General features: G+C 43.0%; 1 protein-coding gene and 2 long non-coding RNA genes across 3 annotated transcripts; 2 read left to right on the forward strand and 1 right to left on the reverse strand.

Annotated features, from left to right (window-relative positions):
* Positions 1-320: 320 nt before the first annotated feature.
* Positions 321-1,740, reverse strand: LOC146504832 (uncharacterized). Its single transcript, XR_014877556.1, has 2 exons — positions 1,200-1,740; positions 321-890 (listed from the first exon to the last, which is right to left on the reverse strand). It is a non-coding gene; the product is annotated as an uncharacterized LOC146504832 (long non-coding RNA).
* A 9,239-nt stretch (positions 1,741-10,979) lies between these two features.
* LOC146504833 (uncharacterized) lies at positions 10,980-13,931 on the forward strand. Its single transcript, XM_085183540.1, has 4 exons — positions 10,980-10,983; positions 11,118-11,282; positions 11,673-11,795; positions 11,950-13,931. Exons 1-4 carry the CDS (start codon positions 10,980-10,982, stop codon positions 12,477-12,479), a joined length of 822 nt encoding a protein of 273 aa, XP_085039666.1. The 3' UTR covers positions 12,480-13,931.
* A 1,723-nt stretch (positions 13,932-15,654) lies between these two features.
* LOC146504834 (uncharacterized) lies at positions 15,655-17,834 on the forward strand. Its single transcript, XR_014877628.1, has 2 exons — positions 15,655-17,313; positions 17,409-17,834. It is a non-coding gene; the product is annotated as an uncharacterized LOC146504834 (long non-coding RNA).
* The last annotated feature ends 1,208 nt before the right edge of the window (positions 17,835-19,042 follow it).

Genomic DNA, 19,042 nt, shown 5'->3' on the forward strand with positions numbered 1-19,042 from the left:
CACGTAGGACTGGGACAATTCACAAACACGTGCACTTGACACTGAGAGACAAACTGAAAAAATATGACACATGGAACACAACGAAGACAGAGACTTAAACTAGAAACAAGAACAACAAATAACATCAAAAGAACAAAACCATGAACAACCAATAATCTGGAAATAGAACACAAACACAAAAACTGGGAAACACCAGGATCATGACAAAAACATGTCATATGTGCATACAGTTTGATATCATGCATGGCACGCATCTTTATATCATTTATGACATAAAGCTGGATGTCATGGAATACATAAAACTTAATGGTAAATTGCCTGTATTTATATAGCGCTTTACTAGTCCCTAAGGACCCCAAAGTGCTTTACACATCCAGTCATCCACACACACACACACACACACACAACACACACACACTGGTGATGGCAGCTACATTGTAGCCACAGCCACCCTGGGGCGCACTGACAGAGGCGAGGCTGCCGGACACTGACGCCACCGGGCCCTCTGACACCACCAGTAGGCAACGGGTGAAGTGTCTTGTCCAAGGACACAACGACCGAGACTGTCCAAGCCGGGGCTCGAACTGGCAACCTTCCGATTACAAGACGAACTGCCAACTCTTGAGCCACGATCACCCCATTTTAATGTCATATAAGTCTTACAGATTGATGTCATTTGTGTCATACAGCCTGATCTCATGTATGCCCTCAGCTTGAAGTCCTGGATCGAGACAGCTTGATGTCATATAAGTCTTAAAGTATGATGTCATGTCTGCATCCAGCTTCATGTCATGTATGGTATCCAGCTTGATGTTGTCATGGTCTGGGTGCGTACCTGTAGGTTTCCAACAGCGGTCCTCCTCCTTTGGGTGGAGATTGGTTGCTCCTCCCTGGCTGAGCACCTGTGGGCAATTATTCCAGCAGCATATAAGATCTGTGCACTCAATCAGTCATGGCCTGAGTATCAGGTTAGTCAGTGATGTTTTATTGCTCAGTCCAGATCCTGTGTGAAAACTTACCTGCTTTTTCCTGTCTTCAGAGTCGGCTCCTGGAGTGGGGTTCTCGCCTCAGTCATCCCCGCTTTTCTGGACCTGGGCCACCAGCTGCTGGTACAGCATTGCCAACTAGCCTGAAACTCACCTGCCTGCCTCCCCGCACCTCGACCTCATCTGGGCCTTGCCCCCACCTGTCCCCTTCACTGAAACCAATGCCCTGGTCTCTTCACAGTATTTTTCCCAGCCCAGCTTCCACCTCCCCACTGCCACAGCTGTCCCACCTTGAAGTCCAGGAACGAGACAGCTTGATATCACATATGCATTCATATTGATGTCATATAGGCATAAAGTATGATGTCATATAGGCATACAGTATGATGTCATATAGGCATACAGTATTGTAGCCTATATGACTGAACTGCTACAATAGTATTGTAGCAGTTCTTAAGGGTTAACTGCAGTTTTCCAAAAAAAGACTTAACAAGAACTGCATTTTGGGACTTTTCGGGAATGTTGTGAAGGAGTTAAATTGTTGGTAAGGAATTGTTAAACATGCACATAACTCATTGAAACATATTGGTATAATTGTAGTGCAGTGGCAAAACATCAGTATTTTAACAAGATGATGTATTTCTGAAATGTATGATGCAAAGGACCTGTATGTGCAGCGTGGAGCGGCCATTTTCTCCATGCAAGGGATAGTTGCGAGATCGTCTGTGTGCTCCAGTATCTGAGTGAGCTGAGATTTCTGTGGAATGTAAGTGTTTTAAAAATGTATGTAACACTTCCACAGTTTTTAAAGGAGCCTTGTGTGATTTAGCTCTTTGTATTTTGTTCTGCCCACAGAGGTCACTGCCGTATTTTTGTGTTTTGTATTTCATTTCCTTTATTCCTCGTATTGTATTGGCGCATCTTTGTTTAGTCGGTTATTCTGTTACTTTGCCACGTTACCTCTCGTGCTGTCGATGTTCAGTACAAGTCCATATGGCCGCTGTTTGACAAAAGTAAAGGTCAAAGGACATTTTTTTTGTTTATTCAGTCGGCATTGACAATAAAACTGCACATTAAGAACCCAGTAATTGTGTCCTGTGTGGCTAACCGTTTCCCAGGCTACAGTATGATGTCCTATAGGCATACAGTATGATGTCATATAGGCATACAGTATGATGTCATATAGGCATACATGTATGACATGTCATCAACCAGCTCCGCTGCAGCTCTTCTTCTTGCCGCATAACGCAGTGCAGGACAACTATAGCGCTATCACTGCCCTCTGTTGGATGGAATTAGTACTGCATACATTAAACATTAAATCACTGGCTTGAACAGCCGTGGATAACCTTGAGAGGGTTACACATACAAACAAAGAGTACCTTGCCTGTGTGTTGTGTAAGTATGTGTGTGTGTGTGTGTGTGTGGGGGGGGGGGGGGGTCAGAGTGTGACCCCATAAAGACTTCGCTAAACCTGCTGCTGTCTGTTAGTCCACCAGTTCATCTAAACAAAAGCCACTTAGACTAAAACGATATAGATACGTTCATCCTACCACAAAACAATAAGAGCAGGTACGACCTCTCCCATGCTCCCAGGATGTGGGTGTGAATGCCAGAACACTCTGGGATGCACACAAAGTCTCTGCAGACTCCTAAGGATCAACCCTCTACAACGATGCACACAAAGTCTCTGCAGACTCCTAAGGATCAACCCTCTACCAACATGATCAACTCTTGATCTCAGCAACAAAGTATTACATTCAAGACATCAGCTTTTTCACTGATACCCTTGTTATATATGTATTCAATAAGCATAAGATTGGTCATGAACATTAAAGACTTAAGCACTTACTTGGATTCTGAGTACATTACGTGCTAATTATTGTTGTACTCATTAGGTCTAATATAGTAATCATGGATTAGAGCTATGCATAAGAAATTCATAAATATTTGAAGCTACATGTCCTGTGCTTCATATCAATGGTGGTTCTTTTCCTAAGTGCACCCATCAAAGTGAACTTGCATATGAGTTTACAGCAATTAGACACTTTGAAGCAAACTTCAAATAGAGCACCAAATAGAAGAAAATTCTATGTGGCTTTACTGTATATGTTTCACTTAAAGAATATATCAAGTAGACACCCCTCAAATGGAAACAGTTGTGGTTTTCCGCTTTACTTAGTGCTCCAATTTTGGTAATTCTTTATTTTGAATAGTTCAGGGAAATCGTTGATTTATGTGTTAATAAGATGCCTCTGATGGAAGCCGCACAAAACCTTCAACAGCTACTGGAGACAAAAGAGGAAACCAAAATACAATGGGCCGCTACAACAGTCGTTAGCCAACCATTGGTTTCATGACTGAATGTCATTGACTTAAATGTGGGTGGGACTGAAGGAGGAGTCTTGAGTTCATATAAAAGGAGACTCATGTTCAAGCATCTCTCATGGATTTGGAAACACAGACAACACAGGATATTTCAAAAGAGCTTCGGGATTCACTGGTAAGGAAGAGCATTCATTACAAGTCTGTATTATTGGTTCAAACTCATGCAAGAACTTGTCTCTTAAATTCAGTTAGTGCATCTGCTTGGACCAGTTGTACACAACAACTGCTACAAATTCTACCTGACCCTTAAAGTTATGTCTATCTCTATGTTAGAGGCAAATTACGATGGATAAGGATGGCTACTCCTCTACTTTTTGTATTATAGGATGAGTAAAAAGCTTGGCCAACCCAACTTCTTTTTAGTTTTGAGTGTTCCAAATCATTTAAATGACTTTCTGAAACTAAGGCAATTTGTGTTTTTTCCTTCTTCAAAAATGAAAGAGTTTTTTGTCATTTAACAACATTATTCAGCCCTTAAAGAAATTATTTTAAGATCAGTCATATCAGCTCAGCTTTCTTTTTTTTTTTTGTTATAACATATTCAATCAATTGCTGTCGGTGTACTTCAATTTAACTCAAATTGTCCAAAAGAGCAAGAGCATCTTCAGATTTATGGAAGGAGTCATTTTTCCCTCCGTGGGAAAAGTTTAGTGTAGCAGGATAGCGCATATAAAAGCGCATATTTTTCTGGACAAGTTTTTGGCACACTCCGTTAAACGCGCGTCGCATCCCTTTTACTCCTGTTGCCAAATCTTGTCGAATATGAATGATTTGTCCATCATAAGTCAGGGGGCCATTATCTTTAGCTGCAGTGAGGATCCTAATCCTTAATAATCATTGCACGAGGGTGATTAGGTCTCGATAATCCAATGGACCGATGGGCTCTGTCGATTTTGATTTTCCCCTGTTTAGTTTGAATACTCAGCAAAGTCGGTAGCCAGCCTTCGAGGAATTTCACCGGTTCACGACCTTCAGTGCCTTCCTTTAAGTTCAGAATTACATTGTTGTCTCTTCGGCTCCGGCCCTCCAAGTCTAGACATTTTTCCGTAAGAATATTCACTTTAGTCTCCATATCAGCCAGTCTAGTTTCCATACCTGACAGGGAGTCTTCTGCAGTTGAAATGCGATTCTCCGTGTCAGAGATCCGTTGAGAATTTAATTCCAGTTGTGCTGATATATTTTTTAGTGATAATGAGAGCTCATCGAATTTATTCTCCATCATAGTAGATATTTTGTCCACGACTGTCTTTGATATTTCCGCAGCGAGCGCGTCGGCGTCCACAGGTGTACTTGGCGTGGTAGCTGTGGTCGTCGACATACCCTCTTTCGCTTGTGACTCTTCAGGAGATTTGTTGGATGCAGATTTTGCAGCTCTTGTAGGAGGCATTTTAACAGACTCTTGTTTAAAGTTTTTATCCCTCAAGGTTGTGCAGAACGTATCGATAATAAAGCAAGATATGCTCAGTGGTGGCGGGAGCTCAGTGTTAACCATTCCTCGCCGTCAGTCCCCTGACCGTGGTCGGGAGACGCGAGGGGAGATGCTTCCTCCAGGGCCAAAGTTTGTCCTCCTTCGGGGTTAACTCCCTTCACTTTTGTGGAGTAGTGAGGCAGACAGAAATCAGCCGGGACACCGGAGAGTACTGAAGAGATGAGGCTTTAATAACAGTACTGCACACTTTGAAAACACACTGCATAGGCTGTAGCCCGTTAGAACGCTGCTCCCGGTCGCCCTCTCTACCCAGGACACACTCTCTCTCTCTTTTTTTCCTCTTCCGCTCCCCGCGTTTCCTTCACGCGCATGCTCACACACACATCACATACACTCCTTACTGCACCCAGCCACACACAAGACGGCAATTCCCGCAACATCAGGAAAGACCTCCGCTCAGTCTGACACCATCACGTGACCAGCAGTAAGAAAACTTACCTTAAAAATCTGTAGGGTTGTTTTCTCTGAGACATGTTGGAATCTGTAAACAGTTACTCCAAAAAGGATCCAGATGTTTCAAAATACTTCTCTGGTGAACGTTTCAATTCTGCGAACATAAATGCTGTGATTAATGGACTAAAAGTCATCGCTTCTCACCCCTATTTATGGATTCAAGGATCAAAGGATCAAATTGGTGGTAAGAGTCTAAATATATGTGATGTCATAATCTTGTTAGTTTGGAATACACAAAACAATAAGCACAGTTGTACAGACACATACACACACTCCCAAAAACTAGCCAGCCCTCATGAGGAGGTTGCGACGCCCTCCAGGTGCGGGAAAGAAAGCAGGAAAAACCAGGAGCGGGCCGCCTCACCGCTCTTTACATTAATGGACCGCCCCAAAGAAATCCAAACACGGAAATGTTTTCACACACTTGTGATTATGTGCAGAGGTCCATCCTAGCAGCCAACCTCAGATCTCCATGCAGGCACATATGAATGCACATACATTTACACACATTCAGAGATAAACGCCCCCAAAGAAATCTGAACATGAAACTTTTGCGCACACTGCACACACATTCAGAGTTCATAATGTACTGGTGAGTCTCCACCTGTTACAGGTGGATGCAACCTGGACTGTCTCAAGACAGACGAGACCAGATCCACCAAAGAAACTGCAGATGTGAGGACATGCGTCTTTTTGAAATATATAAAACAATAAACACGGTCGTGCACACACATACACTCACACAGGCTGCGAAAGCCTAGCCAGCCCTCGTGATAGGATGGACCTCCTCCAGGCCTCACTGCCTTCCCCTCCTGAGAGAAACCCTTTATAGAAGAGTTGAGAAAGACACAATTTGTGAGGTCTGAATGTTCTGGTGAGTCTCCACCTGTTGCAGGTGAGTGCAGCCTGGACTGTCTCGAGACAGACCAGATCAGCTGCACCACAGACACTTCATACCTCATCTCAGGAGAAAAACTGAAAGAACAACATAAAAAAGGAGAAAACGACCTCAGAAACATGGCCAACATCTGTTTGATTAGACTAACAAATAATGGTTGACCATTTTCAGGTGCTCGCCTAACCTTCAGTAGTTGTTCGAGGTCATTGAAACGCTTTTATATATCGACTTTCCTTGGATTGATAATCTGTCTCGTATTGAAATTGTTCTTTGGTCAGTTTTACCTGTTGCAGAATTTCAGGGTCGCTCTTGTTGACTTTAATAGCCACGATCTGTCTGTTTGCTCTGTGAATTGGTTAGAAACAAAACTGAACTTGTTTTGGTTTCTTTTGTAAAATGCTCTGAAAACATCTGGAAAGGGTTTGGGTTGGTGTCAGGTCGACGTCCGTTATGCCATAAAGTATAATGGGTGAGCGCTCGTATTATGGGTTTTAAATCAAAGCAAAGCTACCACGTCATGAAGGATCGAAGTAAAGCTACCGCGTCACAAGGGATCAAAGTGATTCTGATGTATGCGCAGGCGCACACACACATGTTTGTTTGTGTAATGTTGTTCACACTAAATTTGACCGTAGGCAATTTAATATGAGTCAATCAAAGAAAATGTTAGTTTTGGAGAATTTTGAAATTACGAAACTGACAATTACGAGAATTTTTGTTCGTGTATTTTTTTCTTTTGCATAACATGTCGAGCTTTTCTGTATATAGCCATGTCGTAGATTTCGGAGCAAACAAGAAATTGATGAAAATGTTCTATTTTATTTTAACAATCATCAACTGCATATGCAAGTTTCGTACGGGTGCTTGAAATCCTTGAAAAATCTTGGATATATTGTAGTGCTTCTATTTCGGATTTGGTGCTTAAAACGTCTTGAAACTGTATTTCATTCACCACAAATAACTATATGATTGAATAGTTTTCTTATCAGATAGAGAAATAAAATGGCAAAGTCTAAAAGCAACATTTCTCTACCTGGGCTGCCTTGTACCTCTGCACGTCAGTCTGTTTCAATGTGTGACCCCCCCTCCCCGAACAGTCGGGGGTGAGCGCACTAACGTGCTGGAGGCCGTTTTAATGAGTGTTTGCTGGAAAACGAAAAATACAAGAAGGAGTCTGCAAGAAGGATTTGTACGTTTTCACTGTGGAGGAGTTTGCGTAAGTCCTAGTAAATCATTTTCTCCAGTGTGGACGTTACACATGCTAATTTTTAAAATCGTTTTTATTATTTTGCTAGCTAGCAAACTCGCGGGATAAATGATTGAAATGCACTCAGTGTGATGCAATACGGTGCCGCTATTCTAACAGTTAGTTATTGCAGGGTAATTTCTGGAATATGCTGTGAATTTAACCAAGATTACACAGCAGTAGCAGTAATGCGAGTTACTTCCCCAAAGTGAAAGCTTTAAACGTTAGCCCGATGCTAAACTAGCCAACTCAAGCTTTCTGATTGAAGGCTAAAAGCAGCGTTGTCACCAAGTAAACAGAATATTGATTCTATTTTGGTGTATTGCTGCAGTTTTTTCAAGTATTAACTTGGTGCTTTTGGCAACTGTAGGTTTGCTTATAATAATCAGTCCGCTGTAATTGTATGCCAGGCGTTTTATTAGCAGCCAACATGAACGTCCGTACACTCATAACAGGAAGTACACATAACCCCTAGAGAGAACCACAGCGACACCTGCTGGAACTCTCCGTAACAGCAGCAACAGGAGGCAGTATGGACAAACATAACATTGCTGTTGTCTACATCCCCCTTGTCAGTTTTTTTTTTTTCTTATTAGTTTGGCACTTTTCAGGCAAACCCAAATCAAACAACACCACTGTAATGGAAGAACTTATCAGGTTATGGATTACACAACGAAATGAAGGTTCAAATATCAAATGAAATTCACAGTAATCATTGTCATAACTGCGACAAGTATGCAATAACATAACACGAGATAAAACACATTTCAAAACAGAAGATACAGCACCAGTGTGCTTTTAATCCATGTATTTACTATTCGGTTTAGACACTCTACCAGATCTGGTTCGGTACAAGTTGTCATCAGAGCGTACTTGGCATTGTGTAGGTGTTATCACCTGTTCTGACTGTTTTGTGCCATGTTGTGGTGGGTCGAGTTGAACTTGAATTGTTTCATGTTTGTTGGTTTGTGTTTTATTAGGTTCAGTTTCATCCGCTCGTCGAGATGTGTCCAGTTCATCTTGTGTTGTAGCGAGCTTGTCGGGTTGAGGCTCGCTCACAGGCAGAAGATGTTGTCTGTTGCGCCTGTATTCTTTTCCACCCGACTCAACGACATAAGAGCGAGGTTCAGCACATACCTTACTTACAACTCCAATCTTGTCATGTCCTCTCTGTGTTTGTAATCTTACCACCTCGTTTGGTGTTAATGGACTGAGCAGCTTGCTGGACTTGTCGTAGTGCTGTTTTTGAGTTTTGCGCTTTTTTGTGAGTTGACTTTTGATAGTGGTTGTCACTTTTGCTGTTGGTATTAGCAGTTTTTTGCACACAGGAGATAGCAGCCTCTGTGCTGGTGAGCCAAGAATGTTGTCTCGTGGCGTGTTGCGTAGATGTAACAGGTTCAAATAGAAATCAGTTCCATCTCTTTTTGATGTTTCAAGGAGTCTTTTAGCACTCCGGACAGCTCTTTCACTGAGTCCATTTGACTGAGGGAACTCAGGGCTGCTTGTGACATGTATGAACTCCCAGTGTGTGGCAAACTCACGAAAGGTCTGGCTGGTAAACTGGGTGCCATTGTCTGAGTACAGTTTCTGTGGTATCCCATGTACTGCGAAGTGGTGTTTGAGTTTGTTAATGACTGAGGCAGATGTTAGGTTTTCAAGTTTATCTATTTCAAACCATCCAGAATACGAATCCACGAGCACGAGGTAGTGGCGGTTGTCCCATTCGAATATGTCTGTGGCTGTGATGGACCAGGGAAGATCAGGAATTTGGTGTAGTTTCAGGGGTTGTTTTTGTTGGTGAGGCTTTAGACTGTTGCAAATGCTGCATGATTTGACTTTGTTCTCAATGTCAGAGTTTATTGTCAGCCAGAATACGCTGTCCCTTGCTCTCCTTTTAGTAGACTCCATGCCTGGATGTCCCTTGTGTAGTTCCTGCAGATAGGTTTCATGTAGTGATGCTGGAACGATGGCTCTGTTGCCTTTCATAATGACATTGTTGTCAATGATTAGTTCATCGTGGTAGCTGAAGAATGGTTTTATTTCTATAGGCACACTACTTGCTTGTTTTGGCCACCCCTGCTGGATGTAGCGAGCAAGTGTCTGTAGGGTAGCGTCCTTCGAGGTGTGTTCGGTGAGCTCTTGTAGGCGTTTTGGTGAGATGAGCTGAAGTGACATTACCTCGAAGTCGCGCCCCTCTTCCTTTAGAGGTTGCTCATCCAGCATTGGTGTGCGAGAGAGTGTGTCTGCGATGTAAAGGTGTTTGCCTTTCTTGTACACCAGAGTCAAGTTGAAATTTTGTAAACGTAGCATCATGCGCTGTAGCCGTGCCGGGACTGTGTGGAAAGGTTTGTTTTGGATTGTGACCAAAGGCTGGTGGTCTGTTTCAATCACCACTGGCTTTCCGTAGATGTAGTCGTAAAACCTGTAACATGCGAACACTACAGCTAGTAGCTCCTTCTCTATCTGAGCGTACCTTCTCTCTGTTGGAGTTAAAGTTCTTGATGCATATGCCACAGGTTTGTTGTCCTGAAGGCATGCAGCCCCTAGACCATGCTGGGAAGCGTCACATGTAAGAGTCACTGGCTTGTGCATGTCATAGTATTGAAGTACTGGTGGGCTAGTGAGGCATGTTTTAAGTTGGTTGAAAGCATCCTGCTGATGTTGAGTCCAGCTCCACACCACATCCTTGTGAAGCAACTGACGAAGGGGTGCTGACAGTTCACTTAAGTTTGGGATGAACTTGCCCAGGTAGTTGATCACTCCCAGGAAACGTTGGAGAGACGTCTTGTCCTCTGGTGGTGGCATTTCATTGATCGCGGAGATTTTAGTTGGATCTGCTTTTAGTCCTTCGTCAGTGAATATGTGTCCCACGTAGCTCACTTCTTTAAGTCTGAACTTGCACTTTTTTGGGTTCAGTTTGAGTTTTACTTGTCTGGCCCGCTCCAGAACCTTTTTTAAATTTTTGTCATGCTCCTCTATTCCTTTGCCTCCCACTATGATGTCGTCCACAATCACTGCGCATGGATATCCCATGAATATTTGTTCCATGGCTCTCTGGAAGACTTCAGAAGCGGTGTTGATGCCAAAGGGCATCCTCAGGAATTTGAATCTGCCGAAAGGTGTTGCAAATGTAGTGAGAAGAGATGAGGCAGGATCTAGTTTGATTTACTTATATAGCGTTAATCACAACAACAGTCACCTCAAGACACTTTATACTGCAAGGTGGAGGCCCTATTGTAATACAGAGGAAACTAAATGATCAAAACAAGCCCTTTTGAGCGAGCACTTGGTGACTGTGGGAAGGAAAAACACCATTTTAACTGGAAGAAACTTCCAGTAGAAGCAGGTATAGGGAGGGGCAGCCTCTGAGGACTGGTTGGGGTTGAGGGGAGGGAGAAAGGACAAAGGACACGCTGTGGAAGAGAGCCACTCTATGAGCTGTTCATTCAGTTTGTGGTTTAGCTCGACTCCATGACGTTTCTGAACTAATGCTTTGCTCAATTAATGTTGCAATGAATTATGGGTGGATTTTACTGATATTCTATCTTTATGTTGTCACCAAACAGATCTACAGATTTAGGATTAGCTACAGGCTCCTCTACCCCTGCTAGCCCTTCTGTCCTGCCCAGGATGGCGCCCCTGGTGCCCCCTCATAAGGTCCAGCAGTCCTACTGTCCATCCAACAGCTCCTTCTCCCCTCTTACAGCCCCTATGGGAGCTCCATCTGTGGTGGCTACAGGCCTTACAGCTACAGCTACGGTGGCGGCTACAGCCTGGGAGGATACAGACACACACCTCACCTTGAGGACGTCCCCCCAGCAGGTTTGTGCAGCAGGCTGAAGAGATGGAACAGCAAGCACTCACATATTCATATGAGTACATTTAGTTGTTTTGAGAGGTGTACTCAACACAGGACAGTGGCTGCAGGTGCTGATTGTTTTGAGTTCAAAGTAATTAAGGCTGCTGTTGCAAAGTTTGATAATAGAATCTGAAGCTGGTAATGTTCAGGGCTGCAGTACACGTGTAAAGATGAGTCTGCTTGTATGACATCATATGTGCCTTTGTGTAACTCAGTGGCAAATAAATTGGGTACCATAGCTCCATATGCCATTAGTTACTTTACAAGTGTAAGGAAAAGCAGAAGGACTTGTTTTTGGTTAAGACCAGTTAAAATGATGAATGTCTTTCATTCAGTTTCCTTGCTTGGTTTAGACACTAACTGGGCGAGCGAGGAGGACGACCACGTGGTGGCCAGAGGAGAATATGACTTTACAGCTGCTTCTCAGGAGGAGCTTTCTATGCAAGCTGGAGAGATGCTCAACCTCGCTCCTAAAGGTGATGAGCTTTTTACTGGCTGCAGGACATTTGATTCTGAGTGCTTTGACCCAAAACCTTCTGTTTTTGTTTTCCTTATCTTAGAAATAACAGATGAGGGCTCTTCTTTTGTGTGAGCGTGCCCCATGTTTACAACTGTCTCCCTCGTGTTTAGAGCTACAGCCCCGTGTGCGTGGCTGGCTCCTGGCCAGCGTGGACGGTGAGACCACCGGCTCGTCCCAGCAAACTACGTTAAGATCCTCAGCAAGAGAAGAGACCGCCGGGCCACAGATGTGGAGAGGCTCGCTCAGGCCCAGCAGGCGAACACGCAGGCACCCCAAACAACCTCAGCTGCACAAATCTGTGTCTCTCCTGCAGCCCATAAACGTACAGCATCTACCCGCATCATGTACAGTACATGAAGGACCCGTCTCGTCAGATTCATTAGGCTCAGCTGTGTCCCCCTCCTGTGTTTCCTCGTTTCCCTCTGTGTGTATTTATAGTAGTGATGGCCAAACAAAGCTTTCTGAAGCTTGTGTTGAAAAACGATTCATTACTGGAAGCTTTTTAACACAGTCCTCTGTGGTGACATCTGCTGGTCAAAAATATGAAGAGCAGCTTGAATCTACAGAAAAACTGAACTGCTTCATTATGATTGCCCACTCTGCAGAGTGGAATTCACAATTCACAATTGGACGTCACTGATCACGTGACTGTGGCCAAACGAATCGAGCATCGACAGAGTGCTTCTGAAGCGGTGTGTTGGTGTTTTCGACACACGCGCCGGAGCGTCAGCTTCAAGCGGGCCATCACTAATTTATAGCATTCGTGCTCTTGTGTGCGTTACTGGTCCGTCTGTGTTCCTCCATGCTGTTTTTCCTGCTTGTCATCGTGTTTTAACTCCATTCCCTCGTGTCCAGGTTTCTTATTTGGTTCTCAGCTTTCCCAGTTTAGGTTTTGCTAGTTTTGTTTCTCGCCTCCCTCGCCTTTGTTTGTATGTCACTCTCCATAAATAAAGCTCACTCACATCAGCAGTGCCTGCATCTTGGGTCCTCCATTCATATCTCAACACGCAAACCCTGACATTTATTGTGTAGTTACATACTGCTAGGAAGTGCTGACAAAATATGAAATTATGATGCTATTTCTGTAGAGGCACAGTACCAACACAGAACAGCGGGGACACAGAACCAAAACCTAAGAACTAACATCACACATCAAGAAATCAAAGATTAATAAAACAAAACAGGAAACACTGAGCCAGCGACCCAGGACCGTGACATTCAGTTTCTCAAGGAGGAATCAAAGCAAACATTTGTTTCTTTTTATGAATAAGAGATTTCCTTTATGGGTTACGTGATGGTGTAAGTTCCAGCACAGCTCATTTAGTGTGCAGAAGTGCTCCGAGGCCCCTATGAAACACATGATTGAAAGAATGTAATAAATTAGAGGGTGCAGTAGCTGTAGTATGACTTTTTGTTCTCCTGCTGCATGACGACTTTACTTTTTTCTTTCTTTTGGTGGGAGGAAGTCGACATCTCAGTCCATTGTGACGTGCAGATCTTTGACTGGCTTATGAACTCCGTCAGGAGGAACTCAGCAGGAGAGGGAAACAAGGACCAACAAACCCGGCTTGGTAAAAAGGAACAAGAACAGAAAAAATCAACATCATTACACATCCCTGAGCTGTCATTTACACCACCTGTGGCGCTTGATTTATTGGTCACTAAACGTGGTGTGTGTTTGGTGCGTCACTGGCTGCGTGTTCTGTGTTATTTGTCGGTCGAAGGGTTTGGGCGTTGATATTTGACATCACAGCAGAGAAGCGAGTCTGGCATTGACATTTGACATCACAACAGAGAAGCGAGTTTGGCATTGACATTTGACATCACAACAGAGAAGCGAGTCTGGCATTGATATTTGACATCACAACAGAGAAGCGAGTTTGGCATTGATATTTGACATCACAACAGAGAAGCGAGTTTGGCATTGATTTTTGACATCAGAACAGAGAAGCGAGTCTGGCATTGATATTTGACATCACAACAGAGAAGCGAGTTTGGCATTGACATTTGACATCACAACAGAGAAGCGAGTCTGGCATTGATATTTGACATCACAACAGAGAAGCGAGTCTGGCATTGATATTTGACATCACAACAGATTGACTGGATGTGATGTCAGAACCCTCTAAATCGTGTAATTTACAGATATTTAATTCCAATGATTTGACTGCATCATTGTGTCTTTGAGTTATGACCCAAACTCTCTTTCAACTTTGTGAATAAATTCACGTCCCCCTGTGACCTCATAATTACACCACAGTTCAGATGGCATGAATGAGTCATGAGGTCACACCAACAGTGACAACATCAGCAGTGACATCACTAAAGTTGCCAGGTGAGTCCATAAATAGAACCCGTGACGTGGAGCAGGTACCGCCGTTTTGGACGATGCCACAACGCAGGTATAGACGCAAACGTGCCTCTCGCCCCGTTCGCAGACGCAGGAGAGCCCACAAGGCCTCGGGTGTCCGCAGACGTGGGAGAAGATACCGTCGCAGACATTAGACAATCTCAATAAACATGTAGGATGAACATCAAAATGTGGTCCAATCAAGTTTTTTTTAGATAATATATGTTGTTGTTGTTTTGTGTGTGTTTGTTATCAATGTTGTGAAAAACGTTAAGCTTAGTAAGCCATCAAGCACTGATTACTCATAGTGTTATTATTCAGTCTGTACATCGAATTGACTATGTGCACGTTAGCATATGCTACTTCCGGTGTGGAAACTCCTGTGGGGAGCTTTGTTTCCGGTGTCCTATTCACGCCCTGTTTACGGTCCAAAACAAGTTAAGCAAATGAATGAATCAAGCGGCGATTTACATTTCTATACATGTCTCGGGCATTTACCCAATATATCTGTAAATGATGTTCATCGACTTGTCAATATTTTTACCCGCGCCTCAGGGCAAAAGAGAAAAGTGATTCAAATGTTATATTTCTCAGCTGTCCTTCATTTATCGCGGGTGTTATGTTCTAAAAATAACCAGCGATAGGTGAAATCAAGTAGCCAATTTTATTTTTTGACGGTGCAAAACGTTTCGTTGACATCGTGGACATACAGTACTGCACTTCAGAGTTACACTGCTAGCCATCGATGCAGCGATTCTGTACTGTACAGGAGAGACGTCACGGAGGAGATCGTCTGCAGCGATCAGGACGCAGGACACAATGTGATATAAAAAAATAAGCATGCAAACTTGCACTAAAAAAGCTGCGAAACAGCCAGGTGAAAGGTGAACCGCATTATAGTGAGGGACCGCTGTAATTTTGAAGGTAAGTCACAACATACCCTTGTAAATACTAATGTATAGAAACCCTTACCAGCAATCATTCATTTTTTTGTGTGGCTCTTTTTCACGGTTTGTTTACATGCTGTGTAGGTGTGTACTTGACTAGCTGATATCGACATAACGGGAAACATCTGGTTTGACTATTGTTCACCTGTAGTTTGAATGCTGAACATTTACCTGTTTAAATCATAAGACCAGTCACTATACAGAGATGTGCTTCAGAATGTGGACGATGTGTCTTCTGCATGCAGTGATGCAGTTCTGCTTGTGTTGAGTGATGTAAACAACTGATCGATCTAAACTCTTTAAACGTCAAAGTTGATCATTAGATTTTTTATAACACAACAGTGGTGAGTGTTCCCACCTTCTCCTCTTTGTAACTTAACGTGATCTTTCCGTTTTCGAGTTTTGGACATGATTTTGGAGTATATCTTAGCAGTAGCGATTGACCGCAAAGTAAAGCTACCGGAAATGCACAATCCCACATCCGGTCTCAAACCAGGAAGTTAGCATTTTCTCGTGCACAGGGCAATTGAAGGCACTAACCACAAGGTGATCTTCAATGCATCTCTGTGTGAATGTGAACGGGGCGAGAAGACCCCCACTGACTGCATGTCTTTAGACTGTGGGAGGAAGCTGGAGAGAACATGCAGACTCCACACAAAGACCCCGGCCTGATGGGGTTAGGGTCCTGAGTTTGATACCCCAAACTGAACGCAGGACAGAGGAAGGGATGGGTGATGTTCATGTGTGCCCAGGTGTATGATGTGGCTCTTTGCAGTGACACAGTAAAAAATGTGGCTGTTTGTCTGTGACTGGTTGGCTGCCCCAGCCCTGGCCCTTCATGTATTTCAGTAATGTCTTTTTCTCCCGTCTCCTCCTCTCGTTTACATGTTTTGCCCTTGTGACCCATTCCTTCTGTCACGTGTGTTTTCCCCCCAGCCATCATGTTCTGTTTGTGCTTAGTTATGTCCATGTCTCATCTCTAGTCCTCTTTTCCCTCTGTATGTATTTACAGTGTACGTGTTCCTCGTCGGTTCGTCATGCTAAGTCTGCGTGTCTTATTCCGTCATGTGTCATGTATCACTCCAAATCTCACTGACTTTAACTAATAATAACTGTTTGCTGAGTGTTATGTCTAAAAGGTATTGCACAATCGCCTCTAGTAGAGGATCAGGTTTGTTTTCCACTGATAATGGATTTTAACATGACTGACCAATGATTGTGGAGCACGTCCATGTAGGATCTTATAAATACAACGAGCAAACTTAAATGTTTTAAAATGTTCAAAACTTAATATATTATATTTCTGAAGTATGACGGAAGGAAAAAGTTTCATATTTTTAAAAATATCCAATTTCATATGATCAAATTTATGTCAAAAAGTTCATATTTATTCCTCCTATGTCATGTGTGAGTACTGTACTGTAAATGTCATATATATCAGATGATACTGATAACCTAATGCTAATAACTATGCAGAGGTCTCTAGGCCTCGACTTTTATGGAGCATGTGAAGTTTGGGGCAGAGTGGACAAAGAAAAGTTTCTCAGCAGGTTCAACAGGTTGCTACAACACAGGCCGATGAAGTATTGCACTCACTCATCCAAACTGGCAAACATGTAACATACACCCTAAGACTGATCCTGCTTTTTACTCCTTTGCTATGATTTAATTTGATATTATGTAGCCATGGAGACAGTTTGCATAGATTAGAATGTTAGATTCCTGTGATGTCATCAATGCCCGATGTTTTGTTTTAATGTCTTGTGATAGTTCTAAGTGCAGACAAAGTCAGAGTTCAAGTGAGTTTAGTCCAATTTTGATCCAGTTTCTGACATGTGGTCAAAATCTTGGCCGACCTTTACCACACCACGTGCTGTGGGTGTGCGTAAATATCTAGGTGAGTAAAGTCTCCTTTACCTGTTAAATTCAATTTGTTTTGTCTCTCTGTAGAGGACTTTGAAGAAAAATTCGAAGAGCAGGATAAGCTGGGTGAAGGAGGCTTTGGGACTGTCTTCTTTGGAAAATGCAGAGAAGACAATTTCCCAGGATGGCTTCTTATGTGTGCACTTTACAATTCTTCCAGTTCCTCCTGTTCTCTTTTTCTAAAACACATTTTCTCTGTAATGCAGGTGGTGATTAAGCATGTTGCTCAGTTTTTAGTCAGCTACCTACCAGTGGTAAGAAATGTTTGTCTTTTTCTGTTGTTTTCCCCCAACGTGTACCTCAAACAGCCTAATGTTTGAACACTGACCTTGATGTTCTGTTTCTCAAGCTTCTTAATGGTAAAATGACCGAGATTCCCAAGGAGGTGGCATTGCTAATAAAAGTGGGGGCAGGACCAGAGGCTACGAGCAGCAATGTGACGCCCGCTTAAAACGACTGGTATGACTTGGAAGACGAACTCATTATGGTCTTTGAAAGGCCAAAAAAACATAGACTTGGAAGTCTACCTGGCAAACAGAAGAACCTTTGTGCACGAGAGGGAGGTTAAGGTCAGCGAGTGGCAAGATAACATATATGGCAAACTTTAATGGATGATGTAAATCTGATTATTTGAACGTATTTTTCATCTGTCTGTCTGGTCATAATGAGACAGCTGGTACATGCAGCCACTGAAATGCAATCCAAGGGTGTCTACCATCGAGACATTAAGCCAGACAACATTGTGTTTGACACATCGCCTGATCATCCAGCATTTCTATGTGTCAAATTCATCGATTTTGGTATTGGAGTCCCTTTTAGACCAGAAGCAGTCACACGAAGAAATGGTAGGTCATCAGCCTCACTGTTTAAATGTCCTTGCCTGCCCACAGGCTTAGAGTCCACATGAATTCCTTACCATGAATAATTACTCTCTGGATTTTAGGGACCAAATCAGCAACTGATGTTAGTTCTTTTTTAACTTGTAGTTCTAAATTAGAAGATTATTGTGATATTGAAATATAAAAATAAAAGTATGGTAAGTATGACTGCACAGGGGCTTTGTGGCCTGGCTGCAGAAGTCACTGGATAGAAAGCTGCTGACGTTTCACTGCATCCTGCACCAAGAGGCATTGTGTGCGCAAACCTTTCCTCTAGAATGCACAGAGGTCATAAATGTTGTCATTCAGATCATCAATAAAATAATGGCAAAAGGTTTAAATGCTCTCCACCTCATTACTGGATGAGGTGAGAGCATTTACCCTGATCTCCTGCTGTATGACAGAGTCCTGCTGTCCAGAGGAGAGGTGCTGAAACGCTTTGCTGCATGTAAGATAAGATAACTCTTTATTGTCATTGCACAGTCATACATAGTACAGTAGTACAATGAAATTGGAAAATGTCTGGGAGAGGTGAAAGTTTTCATGAGCAGCAAAGGGCTCGCCTTTTCTGCGCTGGAACAGCCAGAGTGGCTGAAAAAGCTGCACTTTGTGGACATTACAGCGAACCAGAAGAAGCTGAATACAAGTCTTCAGGGGAGAGGAGGCACAGCGTTACACATGCTGGAGGAGGTGTTAGCGTTTGAGTGCAAACTGACAGTTAATAAATTCAGAGCATTTGCAGTCTGCAATCACCACAGTTATTTGGGAAATAATTCCACGAGTTCAGAGAGGAAAAACCCACATTATCCTTCCCCATCACTGCCCTGACCATCGATCCATCCCTGTTAAATGTGACTGGATTTTCAGGTGATACTGAGAACCTTGTTTGAAACATGGAATGCCATCCCGACACATAAACATGAAGAAATATGCATTTGGAGTCCTGACGATCTTCAGATCCACATACGTATGTGAGCAGCTGTTCTCCACCATGAACTGTGTTACAAACAAACACAGCTGACGCCTCACAGACGACAGCTTACAGTCCTGCGTAGATGAAAGTGACTTTGTAACTTGTAACTGTAAATTAAATGTGTAAGTGATA

This window comes from Neolamprologus multifasciatus, chromosome 13, assembly GCF_963576455.1.
Source record: "Neolamprologus multifasciatus chromosome 13, fNeoMul1.2, whole genome shotgun sequence".
NCBI classification, from domain to species: Eukaryota; Metazoa; Chordata; class Actinopteri; order Cichliformes; family Cichlidae; genus Neolamprologus; species Neolamprologus multifasciatus.

Excerpts from the sequence above, each read along its gene's own strand:
- LOC146504833 (XM_085183540.1), top strand. Across the intron at positions 11,283-11,672 it reads TGAGGACGTCCCCCCAGCAG|ACACTAACTGGGCGAGCGAG; the intron begins GTTTGTGCAGCA and ends TGCTTGGTTTAG. Across the intron at positions 11,796-11,949 it reads GCTCAACCTCGCTCCTAAAG|AGCTACAGCCCCGTGTGCGT; the intron begins GTGATGAGCTTT and ends CCTCGTGTTTAG.